The sequence below is a fragment of the Danio rerio genome, chromosome 13, assembly GCF_052040795.2.
Source record: "Danio rerio strain M-AB ecotype USA chromosome 13, GRCz13ab, whole genome shotgun sequence".
NCBI lineage: Eukaryota > Metazoa > Chordata > Actinopteri > Cypriniformes > Danionidae > Danio > Danio rerio.
The window spans coordinates 33,662,501-33,684,294 of NC_141033.1; the positions used below are offsets into that span (position 1 = coordinate 33,662,501).

Sequence of the window (21,794 nt, forward strand, 5' to 3'; positions counted from 1 at the left end):
GTTAAAATTTAATAACACAAATAATTCTTTGTCAATTCAGTCTGTTGAAGATTTTATCTGTGTATTTATATGTGATGGAATAACCCAGATTTTTAAGAAACAATGTCAATGTCATTACATTGTCATACATATATTAATGTACAAATTACCTAGAACACCTATTCTGCTCTTTACTTACTAAAATATATAATAATAGATTTAATATATACAAGTAAGTAATTATAATTATTCTGTATTAACTGTAATCAGTATTTTGGTGCAGCAATATCATCCTTAAAATGTTAATTTTGTAATTGTAGAATTGATTTGTTAATCACTGTTTAATATAGACAGAACTAAAGACTAATCCAAACCAACTAAGATCTGCACAGCATTCATTATTATTCTGTTCCTCAAGCCACACTCAAGGTGTCCTCATAAAACATGTCTTGTATGAAACTCTTTTTTTACCCGGCTATTTAAAGCAGCCTGATCACTTCAAGCAGAGATTAATTGTTGATATTAATTCTTAATAATTCTCCGCAAGTCTTTATCTCTTGGATGGATATTTAAGGAACAGACACATAAAAAAGGCTAATTTATCATTCCAAAAAATGAGTGTGAATGAAATATGCATGAACCCCTTAGACTTCCTGTATTTTTAGGTTTTGAACATGACGTACGAGCAGAAAATCAGATGAATGGAGGAACATTTTCTATTCTGAATCCTCTGTTTATTCCACAACCTGCTTATTATTGAGAGTTGGCCACTTGGTTTATGGGTAATAAGGAGAAACGTCATTCTGTGTGTCCCTAGGGGATGATGTTGTTTAAGGGGCTGGATGATTTTAGGGGCTTTTCTCCCACCCTCTTCCTCTCTGTGAGGTGTACATTAACACTGATGAGGCCTACATTACTTACAGTGATTGAATCAGAGTGCCAGTATTTGTAGCCCTTCATTTAGATGCACAGTGCTCCGGTCATTTCTGCTATACACTGCCTTTACTGCTTCAGAAGAAAGAAAAAGAATTAAATTATTATAATTAAAATATTGTATTACAGTAATATCATGAGAAAAATAATTTAAATATAATGGGATGTAAGCAGCAGTGTTCAGCAAGGGACTGGGAGTTTACATAAATGAGGTTGTTATCTTTTTATAAATACATATAATATTTTTGTATTTTGTAATACTTTTTGTATATTTTTTGGAATTTAAAAAAATGTAGATAGAATATTTTAAAGTAAGAAAAAACAAATAATAAAAAAGAAACAGATACGAAATCAGAATTCAACTATAAACCTAATTCTTAACTTTGTTTGTGTTAATGCTTGTCCACAAAAATGACGTCACTTCCTGGAGGATGTTACCACTGAGAAAGTGGCTAATGTTAAAATGACTTGCAGAAAAATAAATTATAATAGTTTTTTATTAATAATATATATTTTAATATTTGTATATATTTTATATATTTTATAGTTATTTTGATTATGATATATGTATTTCCAATAAAAATAAAAATAAATTATTGAACAAATGTATATTAAATACTTTTTTCAACTATGTTTAAAGCTTTTTTAGATATCGTTCTTATACTGAAATCAAATAAAACAAAACAAAATTAAAATAAACTATAAATAAATTATAAATGAAATTATAATTAATGTATTAAAAATTATAATATTTATTAACTGTATTTATAATAATAATATATTATTTAATATTTTATTCAGTCAATAAAAAAACTCAATAAATTCTTTTAATCATATTTTTAAAAATTATTATTAATTTTATCTAGAATTATTTATTTATTCTGTATGAAAATAAATTATATTAAATTGATAATAAAATAAACAGTTATGAATTTTATTTATTATATTATATATTTTAGATTAGGCGAGGCAGTGGCTGGATAAGTTGGCGGTTCATTCCGCTGTGTCGACCCCGGATTAATAAAGGGACTAAGCCGACAAGAAAATGAATGAATGAATGAATATTTTAGAATTAAATAAATCAACAATATCAACAAAAAAAAATTTGTTTGTCAAGACCAAAGCTTATATTACCATAAAGCAAAATGTTACTATTTTACATGAAAATGGTTTTAATCCTTTTTTATTATATATATATATATATATATATATATATATATATATATATATATATATATATATATATATATATATATATATATATATATATTAACAGAGAGAAGATTTTTTTCAACACATTTCTAAACATAATAGTTTTAATAAAACATTTCTAATAACCGATTTATTTTATCTTTGCCATTAAATAATATTTAAATACAGTAAATAATATTTGACTAGATATTTTTAAGACACTTCTACTGTATACAGCTTAAAGTGACATTTAAAGGCTTAACTCGGTTAATTAGGTTAACTAGGCAGGTTAGGGTAATTAGGCAAGTTATTGTATAACGATGGTTTGTTCTGTCGACTATCGAAAAAACATTTGCTGAAAGGGGCTAATAATATTGTCCTTAAAATGTTTTTTCTTTTTATTAAAAACTGATTTTATTCTAGCCAAAATAAAGCAAATAAAACTTTCTCCAGAAGAAAAAATATTATTAGACATACTGTGAAAATTTCCTGAATCTGTTAAACATCATTTAAAGAATGTTTAAAAAAATAAAAAAAACAAATCAAAGGGGGGCTAATAATTCTGACTTCAACGGTATGTATACGTATATACATTTGCATATTTTTAAAGGGAAGACCTTTTTTCTTTGTCATTTTGTTGCCGGATAGTGGAGCAAAATGACCCAGCAATTGTAAACCACTCTAATAAAGCAGAGAGAGAGAAAAAAAAATCAATCATGACTTCGCAAATAAGAGCAGTGAAACGAAACATAAAGAGGGAGATCCAGATTGATCTTAAGCACGCCTGTACAAATGAAGCTGGGGAGTGACTCTCTCCTGCTGCTCTCAGCACACCGGAAAGACACGATTGATTTTTCCCTCCCGGCCCACCACTATAATGCAGCTGCTGCTTATGACACTGAACACACCTCTCAAAAACAGCTGCCCGATTCCTCTGCTTTGCTGTGGTTTGTGGTTGTCTCTGGTCAACACAAGGGGAATTTCAATTCAAGAATAAACCCAAAAAATGCCCTTTACATAACTGTCATGAGGCATGCATGATACATCTTGTTTTCAGCTGTGGTGAGCAAATCACTTACAATTGACTGTAATTTCTTCATTATTGCCCTAATGGTAAAAAAAAACAAAAAAAAAACAGCTGTTTTCATATAGCCACTCATTTTCTTAAGCCCAACATTTTGTGTGCAAAACACAGCTCTGTTCAATGGTATTATTTACTCTGACAGATGACTGAGAGAGTTTGGCCAACATATTTTTTTATGAATAACCTCACATGAACATTCCTAGTCACCTGGGTGTATTAAAAATTTAAAATACCAAACGGGAGTATTTTATAAATAAATAAATAAATAAATAAATAAATAAATAAATAAATATATATATATATATATATATATATATATATATATATATATATATATATATATATATATATATATATATATATATATGTTTGTTTCAAAACTATTTCTAAATTCAGTTATAATTTTCAGCAAACGAATAAATGAACAATAATAACGAAGTGTGGTCAAAAAACAGAGTTATATCCAAATACACATGCTGTGCCCCATATGGTCTAAAACCAGACAGATGGACAAATCTAAGCTTGTTTTTAATAAAACAAATATAAATATGGATATTATAAATAATACTACTAATAATAATACATTTATACAAAAGGAAATTGTTATAAATACTGAAAAAAAAACAGAGATGAAAAAGGCATGAAGGCTGTGTTTTTTTTAATTTATGTAGGCTAGATAATATGTTTAGTAAAATTGTATCCTTTATATTTATATCCTATATATATTCTTATTATATCCTATTTATATATGTACCCTTAATATGTATATATTTTTTTAAATGTAATGATATTTGCGTATTGCTCTACATCTTGTGTGTATTAAGCACTGTGTAAACGAGGCGCACAACTAACGCGCTCTGCGCTGGACAATAGACTGGCTTTGTTCTGGTTTTTTGAAAAATCTATTATAGTTTCTCAAAATAGCAACGTGCCAGCAATACACCTTAACACGCCTCCCTTCTTAGACCAGAATGCCTATGGGCGCACATATGAGCGCAAATGCATTTACTATTTAAACAGCGTAGCGCCAAACGTCAAGACGACTCTTGCGTCGAGCAGAAACTAGCAAACAACAATTGCGTCGCGCCTTGCGCCACATTGCGCCGGGTGTATGATAGGACCCAGTAACACTAATACTTTCACTTAAGGAAACGTGTCATAATGTGGCACTAACTGGTTATTCACATAAACTCTCATTTGTATTAAATGAGTAATAAATAGAAAACCCTGAAAATAAAAGAGCATGGATTCAAGATACAAAAATGGCTATTCCAGTAGAGGACTTGAATATAATTTGTTTGAACGCACACACAAAAACATTAAACTCCCAATTGAGATTGCTACAATAAAATTGGGTAATGAGAACATATATTACTCCTGAAAGATTAAATAAATACAACCCTAATATTCCTGATCTTTGTTTTAAATGCAAAAGAATACAAAGTGCATTTTTTCATTGTGTGTGGGAGTATGAGGAGGAAAAGTTTTGGGTGGTGATGACTCAATATATTTCACAATTTATTTTCCATTCCAATTTCTTTATGTCCTGGATCATGTATATTGAAAATGTATGAAGACAGTTGTGTTTTTCCTAATAAAAATATAAAGTTGATTGATTTATGTTTAATACAAGCAAGGCATTATATTGCTTTATGTTAGAAAAATGTTAATCCCCCCTCCATTGGACTTTGATTGAGAAACCTAACATGTTTAATATAAAAAAAAAATGTGTGATATCTGGGAGGTGTTTTCGAACTGATATTGAAGAAGCTTTGGAAGTCTGAAGTTGTGAAATGTGAATTGGTGCTTGATTAGAATTCTTTTTTTTTTTTTTTGAATTATTCATTCATTTTCTTTTTGACTTAGTCCCTTTATTAATCGGGGGTTGCCACAGCGGAAAGAACCACCAACTTATCCGGCACGTTTTACGCAGCGGATGGCCTTACAGCTGCAACCCATCTCTGAGAAATATTTTTTTATTAATTAATCTATTTTATTATTATTATTTTATTTATTGTTTTTTTTTAATAAGGATTATTATTTAATTTAGATTTTTTTCCTAAGCCTGTCTGGGGAAAGTTTTGGTTATTGGGGTTTGAATTATTGTTAAACCGTGAAAAAAACTCAATAATGAATGAACATGCATAAATAAACGTGCATGAAAATGCATGTGTAACAATAAATTGGAATTGTGTTGCTCTAAAAGTGACAGCACACTTAATCCCTGCTGCCACACATGATTGTCATTTATTTTAGTCATCTTTAAATAAATCAATTAAAAAGTGATGGTCATATGGCCACTCATAATAGTTTTAAATAATCTTGATTACAATTATTGACCAAAACATCATGATTACGATTTTATTTTTGACTGTCGAGCAGCACTTACATATATTTAACTAAGATATTTGTTTTTGATAAAACAATGCTGTTTATGCTAATGATAAACATAAAATAAAGACATTTTCAAAGTTTTGTTTGCGCATATTTACCAAAGATGCTAATATTAGTGGAGGGTGGCACGGTGTTTCATTGGTTAGCACTGTCACCTCACAGCAAGAATGTTGCTGGTTCGAGTCCCACCTGGACCAGATGGCATTTCTGTGTGGAGTTTGCATGTTCTCCATGTTGGCGTCAGTTTCCTCCAGGTGTTACGATAAATTGGTAAATTGGATTAACTAAATTGGCCATAGTGTTTAAATGTGAGCATGAATGGTTGTTTCCCCGGACTGGGTTGTGGCTGGAAGGGCATCCGTTGCGTAAAACATATGTTGGATAAGTTGGTGGTTCATTCCACTGTGGCGACCTCTGATAAATAAGGGTCAAAGCCAAAGGAAAATGAACGACTGATGAATATTAATGGACGGCACTATGCATGTCCAAACTCACAGAGGCTGATACACTTAGTTTGGATGAACTGTATGTGAACATACTGTAACTGTGTGACGAAGTCTTAACATGTTTGTGTGTGTTTACTGTTTCAGCGAGGTCTAAGAGCATGGTCATGGGGGAACTGTCCCGTGGGTCCAGCAGGCCATCGTCCCCCAGCCTTCAAGAGCAGGTAGTGAAGGCCGGCTGGCTGAAGAAACAGCGCAGCATCATGAAGAACTGGCAACTGCGCTGGTTTGTGCTCCGAACTGACCACCTCTACTTCTACAAGGATGAGGAGGAAACCAAACCACAGGTACAGCGGAAAGAGGACAGAGCAACCTGGAAATAAAAATAAAGACAGGCAGATGATTTATTACTAATATATTTTTGCTCTTCAGTGTTTGAACTCTCAGTAATGATTAAATCACACTGAACTGAGCTAAACTGAACTGAACTGAAGAACTGAACTTAAACACTAAAACCTGAACCACACTGTTCCAGTTACTATGACCATTTATGTGAAGCTGCTTTGACACAATCTACATTGTAAAAGCGCTATACAAATAAAGCTGAATTGAATTGAATTGCATTTTTCCTGAAATATAAGGTTGTCTTTTTTTAAAGCATTAATCAAAAAAAAAAGAAAAAAAAGAAAAACAAACTGATCCCATTGTGTCTAAACAAGGTGACGGTTATTGTTGAAAAAATAAAATAAAATAAGACCATGACCTTTTATTTAATATCCGATCAATAACTGTAACTCTAAAAAAATCAATATGTTATTCCTCTTACTGAATTAAGCATTGATTTTGAGATATCTAATGACTTTACTCTTTTCAAGTTTAACCCACAAAACACACACACCATCTACAAATTAATAGGCTCAACCTGAATCATGTGGGAGGACAACACAGTATTTTCTCAGGTCGTTATGATTATTATACAGTGCTCATAAAAGTCACTCCTAAAATTTATGAATTTGATTGCATTCAAATGTAGTTAAATGGAGTGCTTACATAATTATTAATATATATATATATATATATATATATATATATATATATATATATATATATATATATATATACACACACACAAAAATGAAGCATCACATGTTGAGCAATCCATGAATGAAGAAAGGTTTTTTAGCCATGCTGTTTCAAATGTTGATCAAATTTATGTGCACGAGGTTACCATAGAAACATAAGTTGTTTGCCCTTTAATGGTGTTGCAATCCAAGTTTATCCATTGGCTGAAACATCCTTTCAATGGAAACTTTTTATTCATTTTGTTTTAAAAAATGACAATAAAGAAAGGAACTGAAATTGTATTTTCAATAGGAAACTGATTTCTAGTGAAATATTATTGAAGGAGACAGCTGGAAAGCTACGTATTTTTTGTCAAAGAGCCACATATGGCTCGCTAGCCATAGGTTCCCTACCACTGCATGAAACTTATTTGAATTACTGTACATCAATTTTAAAAACATATTTTTAAAAATACTCCAGACATTGCAAAAATTGCACAAAATATTACTTAAAAGGATAAAAATTTAAAAGGATAAAAACTGCTAAATACATTTGAACAAATTGCCCAAATACCCCATTGTGTAAAATAAATAATATACTCTCATCTTCCTCTTCCTCTCATCTTCCTCTTTCCTCAAACTATTTTCAATTTTTCTGTTTATGTATAATTTTCTTTTATGCTCAAATATTTAATAAATTGGTTAATTTATTTTTGATTTACTTTTGAGTCTTATGCATGTTGCTGCATTTTATTTAATTCTGCAAGTTATATTTAATGGAGCAAGGACACAGTATTTCCAATTATATTTTTCTACTGGAGAAAGTTTTATTAGTTTCATACTTGCCTAGTCAACTTAATTAACTTAGTTAAACCGTGTAACTTTAAGATGAATACTACTATCTTAAAAAAATATATCTAGTAAAATATTCTGTACTGTCATCATGGCAAAGATAAAAGAAATCAGTTATTAAAAATTAGTTATTAAAACTAATATGTTACGAAATGTTACTTCTCTCCATTAAACAGAACTTGGGGAAAAATATAAAATAATTCAAATTTAACAGGAGGATTAATAATTCTGACTTCAACTGTAGTATGTTAGTGCTTTATCCTCCCCTGCCAGCTCAGCTACAGTACAGTATATCCTCCGCCGTCTCCATTACACGAGGATGACATCAGCATGCTGTTAGCCTGACAAACTAATCTGGAAACACATTGCCCTCCTGCTTGGCTGTAGTGTAAGTCAAAGCATTTAGCGGATCCCGAGCGGCTGACCTGTGGCCCCTAATGCAGCATGTCTTTCCTCATCGAATAGCACCCGCTCTGGCTCATCTATCCTTCAATTGTGGAGCCCGTAAACTGCCTGTAATTCTCCACCCCCACCCATCTCCATCCCTAGCTAAATTCAATCTCCACCGCAGAAATGTGCCCAGCTTGCATTTGAGTGGGTAACCCTATAAGCGTTTCCCCTTCTCAATGCATATCCTCTGAAATGTCATTTAAACCGGGATTTTAGTTGAGCGCTGCTGTGTTGATGCTGGGCCAGCGAAGGATGGAGGATGAGCTAAAGGAGGCTGGTGCATAATTTATGATATGACTGTGGTTGGGTCTAATTATGCATGACTCAGCATTGCTGATTACAGCGTAAAATTGGGCCAGGCAAACAACAGAGACTATAATCCCACACCGCCTTATCTGTCCTGAAGGTGAGCCTTGCGGGCCATTATTAGCACTGCGAATCAATTATCAAATTAAATAGCCTAATGAAACACTAATCTCTATTTATCCCCGAAGAGAAATTGTTTATTCAGCTAATGATTTCGTGGTGTAAAAGGTTAGGAGGTTCTAAAGCAGCAAGAATATAGCATGGCCTTCACTAATATGGGCACCCTTGGTAAATATGAGTATAATAAGCAATGGAAATGTCTTTATTGTTTTACTTTCTTTTTTTTTATTACACTGCTTTCCTGAATACTTCTAATTGTACAATAATGACATTCCAAAGATAAAGTTATTCTAAGATAACAACTTCTAAAAACGAATAAAACTCATCCGATTACTTTAAAACATCTTGACCATAAGTGGATAAATTCATATCACATTTATACTGTTATCTTTCCCGCCACAGTTTTTGACTTGTTTGGCGTCATCTTGTCACTGAAAAATAAGTAAATTGGTGTAGGAATAATTCTGCCTTTTTTTTCCTGTCAGTTTTATGTGTAATTGAAAAGGTAATAAATTATTATGCTCAAATCAATTTTTGTGTCTAATTGTTTAGTTTTGTGGCAAGGAGCGGTTTAACAAAGTGGTATGATGTATATCTAGCTGGTTGTTTTCGTACGATAATAAACTTTGGTCTAGGACAACAGCTGCTTATAAGCCTGTCGCATGTTATTCTACGAGAACAACCACCTACATGTACAGTTGAGGGAAAATTATTAGCGCTCCTGTGAAATATATTGTTTTTTTAAATAATTCTCAAGTGATATTTAATGGAGCAAGAAAAATGTCACAGTTTTTCTGATAATATTTTTTTCTTATTTGTTCTTTTTAAGCTGGATTAAAAGCATTTTTTAAAACAATTTTAAGGTCATTATTAGCCCTCTTAACCACTATTATACAATGACTTGCCTAATGAACCTAATTAATTTAGTTAAGCCTTTGAATTGCACTTTAAGCTGAATAGAGTTTCTGCAGGTTTCATTAAATTTAAGACTTAAGACATTTTTAAAACCCTTATGAATAAAATTTTAGACTCATAAAGCGCTAAAGGCTATGAAATTTTTCAAATGACCCAGATGGAAAAGATTTTTAATTGACCTATTATCCTTTAATACTAATAATACATTAATAATAAACAACTAAATTATTTTAGATTTTATTTCTTAGCTAAGTATTTTAAATATTATGTAAAACAAGCAAGCTCTACTTATATCCATACACTTTTTTTCCCACATAAACTTCTTTAAAATAAAAAATTAACAAATGTTTTAAAAGTTTTAAAAACTGTAATAAAATAAATCTATGGACAACAATCTGTCCAGGTTGGTGTCCTCAGCAGTAAATATAAGGAAAACTTTTAAGCAAATGTTATTGTAGGGAAAATAATTAAACCATTATGATAAATAGAGTTTAAAATGACCTTTTTAAATAAAAAGTTTAAAGTTTTATTGAGCTGGTTTGTTGGTGATTGTATGGGTTTTGGCCAGATTGGGTAGCAATACATGAACACTGGAAAATTAAGACCTGTTTAAAAAAGATTAAGACCTACAACACAGTATTTCAGTACATTTAAGACTTTTTAAGGCCTAAAATTTGGATTTTGAGATTTAAGACATTTTAAGACTTTTTAAGACCCCACAGAAACCTTGTAGCATCTTGAAAAATATCTAGTAAAATATTTCGTAATGTCATCATGGCAAAGAAATTAATAATAAAGAAAAGAAAAAGGAAAATAAATTGGTTGTTAGAAATTAAATGGGTTGTTAGAAATTATTTTAGTAAAACTATTTTGTTTAGAAATGTGTGGAAAAAGTCTCTTAAACAGAAATTGTGGACAAAAATAAAAGAATTAAAATTTAATAGGAGGGCTAATAATTCTGACTTCAACTTTAGATTATCCCTTACCTGAGCTTTTGCACAAAATATTAACAAAAAACTAAATTAGTGGAGGCTATGCTATATTCACGCTCCTTTAGAACTTTTGTTTTATGTTGAGAGTAAGGATTTTTTTGTTTGTGGTGATGTAATGACACTGGACTGTAGTTTTGGAGATTTTCTGACCTCAAAATCCAACTTACTTCTGCATTTCTCCAGCTGTGATTTATGGAGAATTTTTGCCCATAACAATTTTGGCTGTAACATTCATAAAACTTACAATTCACTGGAATTTCTTAAATTTTTCTGATGATGATATTTGGAGATCTTTTGGCCATAACATTCATAACACTTACTGTACAATTGCCTGGAATTTTTCTTATTGCCCTGATGGTAGAAATAATGGGCAATGTTTGGTATTTCTTAGCACTTACAATTGACTAAAACACAAACAATGGAATTTCTTTATTGTTCTGATGGTGAATTTTACAAATTATTTGGCCATAACATTCATAACACTTACTGTACAAAAACTGACTGGAACTTCTTTTATTGCCCTGATAAACATAGGCATTTTGTTTGGTATTTTTTAACTTACACTTACACTTGACTGAAACATTTACAATAAAATTTCTTTAATTGTCCTGATGGTTATGTTGGGAGATTTTTTGCTTTAACATTCATAATACTTACTGTACAATTGACTGGAATTTCTTCTATTGCCCTGAGAGTGGAAGTAGGCTTTTTTTTTTGTATTTCTGCTGTGTTCTTATAGCTACCTCCTATATTGTGAAGCTCAGCAATCTTTTTGAAGATGTTCTTTGGTCATATCTATTGTGTTGAATTACTGTGTGAGCTTGGCTTGTATTTATAAGATGTTGCCAGGTGTACTAAAAGTTGGAGTGCCAACAATTGTGCCCTGTATATTTAACAAATATATTTGTTATTTGATAAAACGGTGTTTGCAATTGTTTATTCTCAATGAGATCATTTTGTTTTGTTAACATTGTGAGCAAAATATCAAAAGGTTAAACAACAAAGCGATTTTTCTCAACCTTCTTTGCTCATATTTATCAAAAGTTGCATAAGTGAAAGGCACAGTAGGAGACAAAATGTGCCCTTCGGAGCTCTTTTCACAGTTTAAAGTCTTTCTTTTTTTCCTCCTCCAGGGATGTATCCCGTTGCAGGGTAGTCAAGTCAACGAGCTGACAGCCAATCCTGATGAACCCGGGCGGCATCTTTTTGAAATAGTTCCAGGTAGGAGATACAGTAATTAAATCTACCTAAATCTTCTGTGGTCTGATTTAATAAGTCTTTTAAAGCTTTTGTGGCATCGGGATATCATATGTGAATGTTGTATTTCATACTGTTTGTCACTCAAGGGGGTATATATAGGCAAAGCAAGGAAACAAACAAGGCTCTGTGCTTGCAGGCTGTGAAGAGGAGCTTTGCATATGGTTACTGATGAAATACAGCTTCCTCATTACAGGAGTTAATCACTAGAGGGCATGAGGCGTCCTCTGAGGAGACACGAAGGACGTTTGGGAAGACTTAAATCTATTCATGTGCAAAATGCTGACCACTGTGAGGTCCAAAAGTCTAGGATCATATTGAAACATTTTCATTGTAAAATACAATAATATAGGATAAAATAAGACTAATAATAATAATAAAAAAACTATTAAATATTTAAAGAAAAACAAAAAAAATACATCGTTTAATTAATATTAAATATTTTAACATTATTTCAAGGTCATACATGTATGACATTATGGAATGATTAGCCAATTATGCAAAATCCAATTGCTTAAATTGGACAAAAATGGAATCGTCAATTCAAATGTTGTTATTCTGACAATTCAATGCATTTTTATACTTTCTACTATATTATAAATTGATTTAAAAATATCATAAGGACTTAAAGTATTATTTTATGGAAATTTGTAAATATTACTAATAATATTTAATATTACAACTTTTAATATTTTTATTTCCATCTACAGAACAAACATTATATTAAAAATCCATTTGCATTATGAACCTCATGCATCCATTTTGGTCAAGACTACTGTTGGCCTTGGTGATCTTTTAGTGAAATGTTGTCTTTGCCACTTCACTGGGATATTTCATTAAAATGCCTAGCAACACTTAGACTTTCTCTCTTGTCTTTGTCGTAAAATGACTGATGAGAAAATTCTTCCATTTACAACAAGTAAATATCACAAGCTGTTGCTACAGCAATCAAACCTGAACATAAAAGTTCAATACGCCAACACATGGCTTCACATAGCATTCAAGTCCAAGGTGTCTATATTCTTTCCAGTGACTCACATCATAATTAATTTCACGATTTCATGCTGAAGTGAAATCCAAGTATGAAGAAAACATGATGGAATTAATAAAAAAAAGAATAAAAAGAATAAATCATTAATGTTTTTTACTTTATAAGGATTATGGGGGGATTATAAATTAATAATGGAACTCAAATTCAGTGACAACAAGTGAAATTTATATGATGCATAGGATTGTGATTTTAAACGACGTTAACGGGGTTTCAGCAGGTCTTCTATCTATCTCATGTCAATTCACTTCACCTCCAATAATAGACTTAAAAAGATTTCGATCAAAGCAGAACGTGCATATATTCAATAAGTCATGGCATTAATTGTTTAAAAAATGTATATCTTACAGAAATATCTAAACATTTGCTTGATGAAGACAGCTGATTTATTAATTTTATTGCATTTCTTTTTATAAATTATATCATTTTGCTTCTTACATTGTAAATTAAGATATATATATATAAAGCTACAAACGTTGCAATTTCTTGCCTGAAAGCTTTAAACTCTCTTATTACGCTCATTTATTCATGAAAACTATTGCTATTTTATGCTATTTTAATGCTATTTTACATTTGTTATTTTAATTTCTATACCAGAATTCTTACCAAACAGAGCTATTTAAGTCATCTGGTGAAATTGTATTCATATCCTGATATATATTGATAAAAAACAAAGCATTGCAATGTCCTGTTATTCCAATATCATGGAAAACACATACATAAAAGAAAAAATCAAGCTCGAAAATGACATTTTTTCCCTATTAGTGTAAAAACTAAAGTGAATATTAATTGATATCTTGCCATGAAGGGTGGACACAAAAAACTGTGATGAGTCTTGGTGGTCTTGCATCCCAGATTATTGTTGAAGTTAATACGCAAATAAAGGGCCAAATCCCTTGTCTCTGAGAGTCTTTGCACACTTCTTAGCAGTCAGAGAAAGAATAGCTTTTTAAAAAAGGCCAAACAAAGGCAAGTCTTAGCAACTTCTCCTGAGAATGAAGTGCGCATTAGTTGTCGGGATTCAACACAAACTTCTTTTCCACTTCACTATTATTGTCACCCCTATAATCCATTTTCAAGGAGGACGCTGTGAGCTTCTCCATGTAATGGTGTTTTGTTATGTACAGCAACCTAAACCCGCTTTTCACAAGTCCTGCTCTTTTTATACCAGTCACTCAAACAATGGCTCTATTTACGCCTGCTCTCAACCCAAAAGCGTGACTGCAGACTGCAGAACAGAGGTCTGATCCGAGCATGTCTTTACAGAAGCATCACGCTCTGTCTGTGAAGACTGCACTTTTGGTACATTAAAAGCTCTGATCTAAAGCCTTCTGGCAACGTGCAATAAAAGCATCTGTGTAGCACATAAAGCCCCTTGTGGTCTCCCGAAATGTCTTCAAAGGGGGGGAAGTTTTAATTAATAAGCCGTTAGATTTAATAGGGGGAAAAGATCCAGGCAACATGCAGAGATTTGTGCGTGCAGAAATGTTCATCCCCCCCATGTGAAGTCACATTATCGCGCACACACATACACACAGATTGATTAGCAAGGTCTGTTTGTGTTTGGGGGGGGCAATGTTTGCAGTGTTTGGCAAAGATGAGCACTTGTGGTGGCTCTGCCTATGAGGGTGAGCAAGGGCGAGTCTGACAGACCAGGGGGGCGGGGAAGAAAAAGGTTGGGAAAAAAAGAGAGAGAACACAACAAGTTCTCTTTTTTTGAATGAATGAATGAAGCAGACGGAGGACTTGTTTTTCGGGTTTGTGGCGGTGATGGTACTGTGGGGTTCTGATTTTTTGCGCCGCTTATTTTCCATGCATATTTTTTATGCTTTCTCAATCGCATTCTCCCGGGCGGCACACACCTATATTGCGTGTTCACCTTTCAGGAGGGCCAAATATGTACAGTAACTAGGATGACACATCTGTAGCACTGCCCTCTTTGGCGCCCGCGTGCCAGCATGGGACTCGGTTGCCGCAAGCTGCAGGAACACCAATCCGTTCATGCGAAGGGTAAGAACAAGCTTTCCTCATGACTTCGGCAACTTGGATCGATTTAACCATTGCCGTTTATAGCAGAATAGGAATTTATGGATGATAGGAGCTTGTTCTCGAACCTGTAAATCATCTATGCTGGCTCCAGCTGTGGCTTGTAGGGTCTGTAACATCTGGAGTGTCAAATGCATGAAAAAAGCTCCAGGAAGCTGTGGCTTTGTGAGCGTGTATTTTTGGAGCAGGCTGTGAGGAGTGGAGCTGCTGCTGCTGCTGGTGGTGAGGTAGTGTTGCGTGAATGTGAGGGCCTGTAATTTTGCCTGAGCAATGCTGAAAGGTGTTCGTATGCTCTCTGATCTGAGACTGACACTTTAACCCTTTCCTCGCTCTCTTTTAAGTTTGTTTTTGGATGACTGTGATGGTGATAATTCAGCGAATTCTTTGTGGTAGTCTGTTACGATTATGTCTGTAAATATAATACATCTCATGATTCTATAATAATGATCCTCAAGCAGGGGATACTTTCATGGGGTACTTAGCTGGGATTTTCTTCTGAATGGGCACTAGTAAAGACAGGTTTGTTTAATCTAAAGAACATGATTTACTTTAGGACTAGAAATAAAGGAAATATTGAGGTTTTCACAAAACAGTTTTAAAATAACTGCTTTAAATAAAATGATGTATGATAAAATAATCTGTCATTTTGTTGGTTGTAGAATATATTTAAGCATATACAGTATGAGTCAATGTTGACGTCTTATTTTGGTGTGTGCATCAAAATAAATTCATAAAAGTGGTTTTATATGCAACACATAATAAATGCAAGTAAAGTGTCGATTTTAGTGTTTCAGATAACTTGTATATGGGTAAAATAATGTTTCATGATGTTACAAATAATGTTGTCATTCAGTTTATGACATATTTTACGTACAAAACAGCATACTTATTCTTCTAACCTGTATTAACAAAAATATCTAAAATTGTTATATTGTGTATTTAAATATGTATAAGTAGTATAATACAATTGCACAAAGTTTATTATATTTTAAATGATTCATCATTTCTTGCTCACAGATGGGCAAAACCTAGTGGTTTGAAGGACAGCAGTAATGTATAGATTCCTAATATCAATGAATTCTGGCACTGCGATCCTTACATGGAGTTATTTTAGTATGTCATCAAATAATATTTGTTCTAAACCGACAATTCAGTATATAAGCAGTTGTTATGTCGAATGACATTTTAGTCAATGTCTTCTGTAAATCATGGTAAACTAAAATATATGGTAATTGTTGCCAACCCACATTGTACAGATTTAGCTTAGTAAGCTGTCTTTTTAAAAATATCATTATAGTAAATAAGGCTGCACTACTTTGAACAAAAACACAGTAAAAACAGTATACCATCGTGAAATATTGATGTAAATACAGTGTAAATATTACTGTATTTTTGCTGTAAAAATTTCATTTAAAATCCAGAATACGAAAAATACAATAAATAGACCTCACAGCATCTGAATGCAATTGTATATATTATATGCACCTATATGTATATACATACAGTTTTATGTCAGAATTCAGAATTATTAGCCCCCATGTTTATTTTATCCCTAATTTCTGTTTAGCTGAGATTTGTTTTTACACATTTTTAAACATAATAGTTTTAATAACTCATTTCTAATAACTGATTTATTTTATCTTTGCCATGATGACAGTAAATAATATTTGACTATTTCAAGACACTTCTATACAGCTTAAAGTTACATTAAAAGGCTTAACTAGTTTAATTAGGTTAACTAGGGGGGTTAGGGTAATTAGGCAAGTTATTGTATATTGATGGTTTGTTCTGTAGATTATCAAGAAAAAAAATAGCTTAAAGGGGCTACTAATTTTGACCTTAAAATGTTTTTTTATTATTAAAAACTGCTTTTATTCTAGCTAAAATGAAACAAATAAAACTTTCTCCAAAAGAAAAAATATTTTCAAACATACTGTGAAAAATTCATTGCTCTGTTAAACATCATTTGGTAAATAATTAAAAAAGAAAAGAAAATGTGTGTGTGTGTGTGGGGGGGGGGGGGTGCGCTTGTCTTTATGTGTGCATTTATGTGTTTCCTTTTGCATTATGGTATTATTAACAGGTTGATACATTATAGCCCTTTTTCCCATGCTGTAGTTTTTTGATTTAGTATCGCTTCTCTGGGTCTTGCCACACAGGACGAGCTACAGTAATGGCTGTCAGAATATAAGGAAACCACTGGGGGTCAGTTGATTTTATGACAGTGGGATTCATGAGGGCCCATCAGGAGAGCAGAGACTTACCACATTAGCAATAATAAGAACCAGAGAAAACAGCCCCACAAAGAGACAAACATCCAAACCTACAGGATTGATAAGAGCTTCCAAATGGCAGTTGTTCTGAGAATAATGGATCTGTGGCAAAAATTTTGAGTTTTAACATAATCAAATTGTTCTAAAAATATTATTGCAACATAATTGACACATTGTGCTAGCGATTAGAGGTTAGTTATATTTTTCCTAACAAAGTGATCTTGATGAAGACAAGGTTTTGTTTGTGGCCTTTTTAACATGACTGTTTTATTTTGAATGTTTTAAATTGAGATTGTGTTTTTGCGCAAAGACGTTCAGGTAAAACACTGCAACTAGAAAAAAGAAGATTTGTCAAGACAGACTTGAAACGGCTTGACATGCATTTGTTTAAAACAATTTGAAATCAGTCTGAAATTTGAAGCAACATAAATCTTGTGTAGTTTGAATAACTATGTAAAACAAAGTCTTTTTAGATGCTTGCTAAGATTTGCTAAGGCTTTCTGTCTGTCTGTGTGAAAGTTATATACAGTAGGTCAAAGATGTTCCATGTTAAAAGTAAGTACTGTATTACCTTTTTTCAAATAACTTTTGTGAAAATAAAATATCAATATATGGAGAAAATAAACCCACACACACACACACACACACACACACACACTTAAGCCCTCGCAATAGCCGGGAGAGCTCACGCTGAGAGGAGCAAAAAAAAAAAACAACTAAAAAAAAGAAGCACTTCTCCGACGGTCCCTTACTGAGAGCTCTGCTCCGCGCAAGCTCTCCCGGCTAAACAAGGGAGCTGTGGTCGTAATGTAAAGCAAAAGAAAAGAAAAAGACAGCTGTCAAACATAATTAGCTTTGTCTTTTTGTAGGAAACACACTTTAGATCTTTTCTAGAGTAAGAGGTTTTTGAGTTATTGCCGCTATAACTGAATGTGTCAGGAATATCGAAAACAAAACCAACTTAACCGATTATGATTAATACTGAACCAATATCGAATTTTCCGCGTCAGCATCACGGTGCACTGAAAAAACAATTAATTTTGACACCCCTAATATATATATATATATATATATATATATATATATATATATATATATATATATATATATATGTATATATATATATATATATATATATATATTTTATGTATTTATTTATTTATGTGAGCTTTTAAATATAAACTAATATCCAGTACATGATCATACTAAATTAAATGAAAAAACTTGTGAGATGAAAAATGGTGGCAAAGTATAAAGATAAAAAATGATCATTAATAAATATTTTATGACAATTTGAAGTTTTGTTAGTTATTCCTATCTTTTATGGATGGATGGAAGGACAGACAGGTGGATAGATAGATGGATAATTGAAACTATATTAACAATCGATGCATATTTATTTGAAAAACCTAAACTAATCTGTTAAGCAAATATAAAACACATAATAATAATAATAATTATTGTTATTGGCAGTCATGGTGGCGCAGTGGGTAGCACGATTGCCTCACAGCAAGAAGGTCGCTGGTTCGAGCCCTGGCTGGGTCAGTTGGCATTTCATTTGTGGAGTTTGCATGTTCTCCCTGTGTTGCAAAGACAAGCACTTATAGGTGAATTAATTAAGCTAAATTGGCCGGAGTGTAATGAATGTATTACTATTATTATTATTATTTGTTAGTTTTTCTCATCTTTGGTGTCTGATTTCTCATTTAGTTAAAATGCAGGCTTTCCCCTCTAAAGGAAAGTTTGTCTGCACAGTGCTGGATTGAAAATAAAGATCTTCATCAGAAAGCCTCAGGCCCGTGGAGCTGGATGCTCTCCCAGTCTAACGCTGGCCAAACCGCACACTGCGCCTCAGGCTTCGCTCTGCCTCCTGTCTCTCTCTGATACATGAGAGAAGAAGACACACTGCAGCCACCGAAAACCTGCTGACTGAGCGCCTACTGGGTGATTTCATACAAGGTGTAAACACATAACACTGTGTTTTTTAAAGGCATATTTGTTACTTGTTTGACAAGTAAAAAAAAACTGTAAATTTGTAGAGCCCACAGACAAATAAAACTGAAATTTGAACCAATATTGCTAATAAAAACTTAAAATCAATATCCAATCATTTTTAGTATTCAGGGTTTCACCCATTAAAGGCTAGAGTAAATAAAGATTATTTATTTGTTTGTTAATTTGATCTGAACTTTTCTGTAAAAATGTCCTTTCCCTTTTGTAAAATTCCCTGATTTGTGTGACACTGCTAATGGTGCAGTGAGAAAAATGTGGCTTGCTTTAGTGTAAAAACTCTTCAAGAGATGAAATTCCAAAGTGCATGTTTTATCTCGAACAATGCATCATGTATATAAGGGTGGGCTGCAAGGCAAGAAACTGTTTGGTTCTTTCTACGAGTGGAATGCTAAACATGCACGTCACTTTTCAGTCCTTCATTTGATAACCAGTCCATATCCATGACCTTCCCATGGAAATATGCTGAATGTCATAGTAAAATCATTGTTCGGGATATGCACACTATGTGGATGTGAGCAGTTAAACCCAGCTTTGGGAAGCAGATAAGGGATGGCAAGGCCATCTAAAATCCTGAGAATTCAAAATTACCCAACATTAGAGTGTGTTGTGAATGTGGAATGATTATTTCTGACCTTGAATTTGGCCTTGCAGGAGTACAAAATTAACATTTGTCTGCTGGAGCCTCAGGAGACTTGAGAATTGCGTGCAAAATCTAAGGCTTTATACCTGCAACACATAAAAACACATCACTATTTTAGTGGTTATTGAGGTTACACTGAATGCACAAGTGAAAATGAAGATATACACTCGCAATTCACTCATTCAATCACATTTTTAAAACTTTTAATAATATTTAACAAAAGTAAATAAAACGATAGCCATGTAAATTAATAGGTTGTAATTCACAAGGGAAATATAATATATAATTATTATGTTTGTAAATATAAATTTGTATTTAAATACATATACAGTTGTCTATGCATATACTGTATAGCTTAGATTTATTAGTCATAGGAAAAATGAATTAAAATGTTTAACGTACTCTCCCCGCCCACCGATTTGTGTAACATTTACGTCATTTAATATTTCATACATATCACAGATTATTATGAACACATTGTCGGACAAAAACTCACTTGGTGATGGCGAATGCAGCTCAGCCTACATTTCAAGGTGCTGGGGCAAAATGTCCCGTTTGAGTTTCTGTAGTTAAGCGTTATCAAATTACAAATATTCAAAATAAACTGAGGGAGGATGTGATAACAGACTGTATTCAACAGTTCAGTGAATAAGACGTTAATATTCTGCCATACTATAGACGTAATATTGCCAGTTTGTGCTCGATTTAGCCAAAGAAATACCTTTAAACCACACCACACATTCGGTTGAATCAAGCAGTAAGAATGATTGATTTCCTCGTTCAACAGTTACCGCCACCTAGTGGCAGTTAAAAGAATACGTTCATAGTAATAAAAATAAATAAATAACCAAATTAATTGTAAAATGGATAATCACCAAATTCGAAATGTTTGTCATTATGTACTTGCTTTTGTATATAAAGCATATATATATATATATATATATATATATATATATATATATATATATATATATATATATATATATATATATATATATATATATATATGCTTTATACACAAAAGCAAGTAAATTTTTACAATTTTACAATTAATTTGGTTTATATATATATATATATATATATATATATATATATATATATATATATATATATATATATATATATATATATATATATGTATATATATATATATATATATATATATATATATATATATATATATATATATATATATATATATATATATATAGTGATATTGATAATACACCAACATATTTACCATAACATATTTTTTATTAGTTTGGCCTGCAGTGTGCTCAAAAGCAGAAAGCGGGGACAAAAACAAGTATATGCTCAGCAGGCAGAGTGAATTTGTGTATATTTTTGTTAGTGAAATATTATGGAGCAGGAGCCGTGCTTGGAAACTTATATAATTTTCACCACTCGCCGCTCAAAGTTCAGAACTGTCACTCGGGGAAGCTCAGCAGAATGTGTGATGTCATAAACAGAATTCTGTTTTGGAACACAGAAGCTGCCGTTGTAATTCTAAACTGCTGTTGGTGTTTGAGGAGTCTAGCGATTGAGAGCTACTTTTATAACTTGACGATTTCATTTTTGGCCATTAGCGTTTACGATGGCGCTGTTCAGCAGTTTTAAAAAACTTTTTGACTGTCTTATCCCTTTCCGGCATCGAAGGGAAACACAGCACTGTGCAGCTCAAGAACTGGCGGCAGTGAATAAAAGTTCAGAGAGTGGGGCCTTCACTGCAAATCCCAACAAGTGCAGGAAGAAACGCCACAAAGGGGGTAAAAATGGCGAGGTAAAAACCCTGCAGAC

The 21,794-nt window shown here is 32.4% G+C and overlaps 1 protein-coding gene and 1 long non-coding RNA gene across 11 annotated transcripts in view; one reads left to right on the forward strand and one right to left on the reverse strand.

The window, feature by feature from the left end:
* LOC137487413 (uncharacterized) overlaps positions 1-20,871 on the reverse strand; it is a 37,274-nt gene extending 16,403 nt beyond the window's left edge. For 3 of the 8 annotated variants that reach the window (XR_015506096.1, XR_015506099.1, XR_015506101.1), the window contains exons 1-4: positions 20,494-20,871; positions 19,990-20,083; positions 6,164-6,397; positions 901-987 (exon numbers count right to left, since the gene is read on the reverse strand). This is a non-coding gene — a long non-coding RNA (uncharacterized LOC137487413). Of the gene's footprint in view, positions 1-900; positions 988-3,011; positions 3,065-6,163; positions 6,398-19,989; positions 20,084-20,493 lie in introns of all 8 variants that reach the window. The other 5 variants (XR_015506100.1, XR_015506097.1, XR_015506095.1 and 2 more) reach the window with 3 other exon arrangements.
* arhgap22a (Rho GTPase activating protein 22a) overlaps positions 1-21,794 on the forward strand; it is a 47,992-nt gene that overhangs the window by 6,324 nt on the left and 19,874 nt on the right. For 2 of the 3 annotated variants that reach the window (XM_087279517.1, XM_087279516.1), the window contains exons 2-3: positions 6,172-6,371; positions 11,854-11,941. In XM_087279517.1, coding sequence (XP_087135643.1) covers positions 6,172-6,371; positions 11,854-11,941 — 288 coding nt within the window. Of the gene's footprint in view, positions 1-6,171; positions 6,372-11,853; positions 11,942-14,543; positions 15,036-21,794 lie in introns of those variants that run through there. The other variant, XM_087279518.1, reaches the window with a different exon arrangement.